Source organism: Engraulis encrasicolus, chromosome 6 (assembly GCF_034702125.1).
Source record: "Engraulis encrasicolus isolate BLACKSEA-1 chromosome 6, IST_EnEncr_1.0, whole genome shotgun sequence".
Classification (NCBI taxonomy): domain Eukaryota; kingdom Metazoa; phylum Chordata; class Actinopteri; order Clupeiformes; family Engraulidae; genus Engraulis; species Engraulis encrasicolus.
In genome coordinates this window covers 34,420,869-34,425,868 of record NC_085862.1, presented here as the reverse complement: position 1 = coordinate 34,425,868, position 5,000 = coordinate 34,420,869, and the positions used below count along the sequence as shown (strand labels likewise).

The 5,000-nt window shown below is 45.8% G+C and overlaps 1 protein-coding gene across 1 annotated transcript in view; it reads right to left on the bottom strand.

Moving 5' to 3' along the window:
• LOC134451553 (capping protein, Arp2/3 and myosin-I linker protein 3-like) overlaps positions 1-5,000 on the bottom strand; it is an 81,020-nt gene that overhangs the window by 19,260 nt on the left and 56,760 nt on the right. Inside the window, exons 27-30 of the mRNA XM_063202059.1 lie at positions 4,850-5,000; positions 2,744-2,831; positions 2,231-2,350; positions 1,646-1,712 (exon numbers count right to left, since the gene is read on the bottom strand). The exon at positions 4,850-5,000 is cut by the window's right edge and continues 25 nt beyond it. Coding sequence (XP_063058129.1) covers positions 1,646-1,712; positions 2,231-2,350; positions 2,744-2,831; positions 4,850-5,000 — 426 coding nt within the window. The remainder of the gene's footprint in view (positions 1-1,645; positions 1,713-2,230; positions 2,351-2,743; positions 2,832-4,849) is intronic.

Here is a 5,000-nt window from a genome sequence, read left to right as displayed (position 1 = left end):
GAAAGAGAGGGACAGAATGATGAAAAGGTGGTGATTGAGGGGATGCATGCCATGTCATTGAGGGAAATAATGAGATGACAATGAGGAAAATATAAGAAAAAGTGGGCTGGAGAGTGAAAGATTGGAGACCATAAGAGAGGAATAGATGAAGGGAAGGGCAGATGAAGAAAAAACGACTGGAAACTAGAAGGTTGGTGGAAAGCACTGGTGACTACTGCATGGAGGAAGCACTACAGACAGAATGAGAATAAATTATTATTAATTAGATAGAGAAAGAAAGAAAGAGAATAGAAAACTAAAAATGACACAGCAGCAGAGTAAGGGAAGAAGAAGAAGAAGAAGAAGAAGAAGAAGAAGAAGAAGAAGAAGAAGAAGAAGAAGAAGAAGAAGAAGAAGAAGAAGAAGAAGAAGAAGAAGAAGAAGAAGAAGAATTTAAAAAAGAAGAAATGGAAGAATGCAAACTAAGCACCAGAGGAAAAACAAATCAACAAACGGAAAGAGGGATGGGCAGAAGCAGAAAAGGTGTCAGGGTCTGCTAGAGGAGGAGTGCAAAGAGAAGAGAAGAGAAGAGAAGAGAAGAGAGGAGAAGAGAAGAGAAGAGAGGAGAAGGGAAGAGAAGAGAAGATGAAGAGGAAGATGAAGAGGGAGTGGGAGGCAGCGTAAACACTCACAGCGGGACGCCAGTGCTAATGGACCTCCCAGAGAGATGGGAGTCAAGAAAAAGGAACACTGCCGCCAGGGAGAGAGGAGGGAGGAGGGAGGAGAGAGGAGAGGACAGAGAAGTGAGGAGAGGGGATAAAGGAGAGAGAAGAAAGGAGAGAGGACAGATGAGGGAGGAGAGAGGAGAGGGGGCAGATGAGAGAGGAGAGAGACGAGAGCATAGGAGAGAGAAGAGAGGAAAGATGAGGGAGGAGAGAGGAGAGAGGGCAGATGAGGGAGGAGAGAGGACAGATGAGGGAGGACAGATAAGAGAGAAGAGAGAGGAGAGAAGAGAGCAGAGGAGAGAGGAGAAAAGAGGCAGGAGAGAGGAGAGGAGAGAGAAGAGAGAGTGTAAAGGAGACAGAAGAAAGGAGAGAGGACAGTTGAGGGAGGAGAGAGGAGAGAGCAGAGGAGAGAGGAGAAAGGAGAGAGGACAGATTAGGGAGGAGAGAGGATAAAAGAGAGAGTGGAGGAGAGAGGACAGAGGGACAGACTTTGTGAAAGAGGAAGAGAGAGAGGCAAAGAGAGTGAGAGAGAGAGAAAAGAACAGAGCAAGAAATAGGTAGAGAGTAACAGGAGATGGGAAAGAGAGAGGAAGAGGTAGAAGGGAAGAGAGCAAGAGAGGGAAGAAGAGCAGAAAAGGCCATCGATCCCAGCAATGAACAGATAAACAAAGAAGAGAATAAAGGGAAAAGGAGAGAGAGAGAGAGAGAGAGAGAGAGAGAGAGAGAGAGAGAGAGAGAGAGAGAGAGAGAGAGAGAGAGAGAGAGAGAGGGGGAGAGAGAGAGGCAGAGAGAGAGAGAGGGAGAGAGGGAGAGAGAGAGAGAGAGAGAGAGAGAGAGAGGCAGAGAGAGAGAGGGAGAGAGAGAGAGAGAGAAAGAGAGAGAGAGAGAAAGGGAGACAGGGAGAAGGAAAGAAAGAGTGATAGAGGACAGCGGGCACTCACTCAGCCTGGTGGATACGGGTCGGATGCGTCGGGTTCTGGAGCTCCGCTTCTTAATGGCGATGGTGTCCTAGAAAGCAGGAGGAGAGGCGGGAGACGAATGAGGCACTTGTCATAGTGTAACCTCTCTCCTCATCTTTCTCATTTTGTAGTATCCCTTTCTCTCTCCATCTTTTTCCACCACTCTTGCTCTCTCTCTCTCACACACACACACAGACACACATCAGACGCAAACTGTAGTGTGTATAGTGCACCTGCTCTCTTGCTCCGTCAACAACTCTATCTCTCCCGTGCTCACATACACAAAGACACACACATGCACACACCAGATATCTATAGGTACATACACAGTAAACTGAATATACCGTACGACACACGCACACACACACACACACACACACACACACACACACACACACACACACACACACACACACACACACACACACACACACACACACACACACACACACACACACACACACACACACACACACACACACACACACACGCACGCGTACACTCACGCTCTCTGTCTCAGACACACACTTGTATACTCACACACACGTACAGTACACAAACCCTTACTATGCTAGTGCCGAGTTCCTCGTCTGTGATCTCTAGTGAGTCTCGATGTCGATGTGATCTCCTGCCCGTGCCGCCATCACACATGCCCTCCCAGCGCTTAAGCTGGGACACCTGCCGAGCCTGCAAAACACGCACGCACACACACATGCACAGACATTCAAACACACAGGCAAGCATGCACGCACACATACACCAACATGCACACACCATGCACACACAATGCACACGCACACACGTGCACACACACACTCACGCATGCACACACACACACACACACACGTGCACGCACACAAACACACACAAGCACACACACACAATGTTTGTGACTGAGTAGATCTATTACAGTGAACAATACAACATCTACTAGATGCAGATGGATAAATCTAATTACATAGGCTGCCCATACGTTTCATGCACAATACATCAACTGGTAATGTGGAAAAAGTGGTGCATTTGTGGTTTGACCATACGCACACACTTACGTAGGTCAAGGCAGCTCCACTGGGCGCTTACCAGGGTTTTATGTGTGGAGTAGAGCTCCTGCAGAATCTGGTCCACTATGGAGTTGGTGAGGTAGGACACCACGGACAGCTTGACCTCCCTGGAGGAACACAGACAAATGCAACTCAAGAACATTACATTACTACATTGCAGTATAGTGGTGTACTTCCTGAAGAATACAGCAACTTTTGGAAGGCTTGGAGTCTTAGTGCTCTAACTCAGTGTTTCTCAACAGGGGTGCCGGGGCAATGTGACTGATATATAAAATTATGTAATATAAACATATTTGTCTCAATTGATAAGTTAATGCTAGTCAGTGGAATCTTTCATCTGCCATTTACGCATAATAAAGTAAATACAGGTCGCTCCAGTCAGCTGCAACTTCAAACGTAGGTCGTGTGACGTTTCCAAATATGTTACTTTTCTAAGCTTGTGTGGTATCGGATGCGATGCCATGTTACGGCTTGTTGTTTTGGGGTGCCTTGAAATTTTTCATGAATTGAAAGGGTGCCTCGCCTTAAAAAAGGTTGAGAAACACTGCTCTAACTTTACATTGCCATATAGGCACAGCTAGCATCGTCTAGAATTTTACTCTCTTAAATTTATTCTCTAGATTTGACAATGATCTATATCTATATATCTCTATATTTGACAAATATATGAAGACACTTTAGGCATATTAGACACAAAAGCCTGTCTCCATCTTCACTGCCGTGTCCGAATAAAGGCGAAAAAGCCCCAAAGCGAATATAAAACAGACACTAACAAAACATTACACTACATTATACCAAACTAGATGTGTTTATCCAAAGCGACTTGACATATTAGACGCTAGACATGTAGAGGAACACAGTGTACAACAACATCATGTCAAAGGTAGTGCAACCAGGATAGAGGGAATCGGTGGAGACAAGTCTTCACACTCTTCTTAAAGGTCAAGAGAGATGACTGTATATGTTTGAATTGATACACCGCTGAGTGAAATCAGTGGAGACCAGTGGAGGGGAAGAACATTCAAGAGCACTCTGTGCGGTATGTCTGCAATCACTGGATGAAGCCCTTTCACGCAGATGGGCTCGTCGGCCATCCTGTTCACTATGTGCTGAAAAAACGTACATTGTAACGACATTGCTATGCAATTGCAGAGAGACTTAAGTAACTGATTATGATATGGCCATTACCATTTTTCTGACTACAGAATTACAACAGTCTCTGCATGAAGGGGTTAAGTGCATACAGTATGTGGAAACAATACATCAGGCCACAAGGCAGGAAACAATTCTACACCTGACATTTTGAAATTTTAGATAAAATCTTTCAGCCCAGCAAAACAGGATCGCATTTAATTCTAGATGCTGGCGTTTCCCTCTGACTGTGTGCCTGTCTATGTGACTGTCTGACTGCAAACTCTCTGCCTTTCACTTTGTCTGTCTATCAGACTTCCTGTACTGCATGTCTACCTGTCTCCTTGTCTGTCTGCCAAGCATGATCTCTCAAAATTCAGTGGAATGGACACGGATCTTTGGGACACGAAATCTGTCCCTGGTCATGGATGTGTGTTCCGTGATGAATTCACAGAAGTGATTTCTATTCCCACAGCACTATGTTGAGTCTATCATTAGAAAATTTATACCAAATGCTAATACTAAACGAAAGAGTGCTACAGCAATTTAAGTTGTGCCCTAACCAAAACAATCCCCAACCTTAACCTGCCAGTAAGAAAAGTTTTTTGAGAAAAAAATAGTTGAAATTAGAAAAATCACGAGAAACCACAAGACTGTGGAAACAAAGAGGTGTGGGAATATAGAGAAAGCACTTCCGTGAGTCCATCACGGAAAACAATTTCATGACCAGGGACACTGAATTTTGGCAAAATCTGTGAAAGTGACACAGATTTTGTGTCCTAAAGGTCTGTGTCCATTTCACGGAATTCTGAGAGATCATGTTGGTCTGCCTGCTTGTCGTGTCTGTCTGCTTGTATGACTGTCTATCTATCTGCCTGGAAGTCTCCCTGTCTGTCTGTCTGTCTGTCTGTCTGTCTGTCTGTATGTCTGTCTGTCTGTCTGTCTGTCTGTCTGTCTGTCTTCGCTGCTTGTGGTGTCTGCCTTGGTGCCTTACTCGAGTGCTCTGTGGATGTCCTGTGCGGCGCGCTCCATGAGTGCGGTGCGGATGGCGGAGCGGGGAATGGAGACGCGCTCGGAGACGGAGGAGAGAGGAGGACTCAGACGCTCCGCTGCCCCGGACGACAGCGGACACAGTTCCCGACACA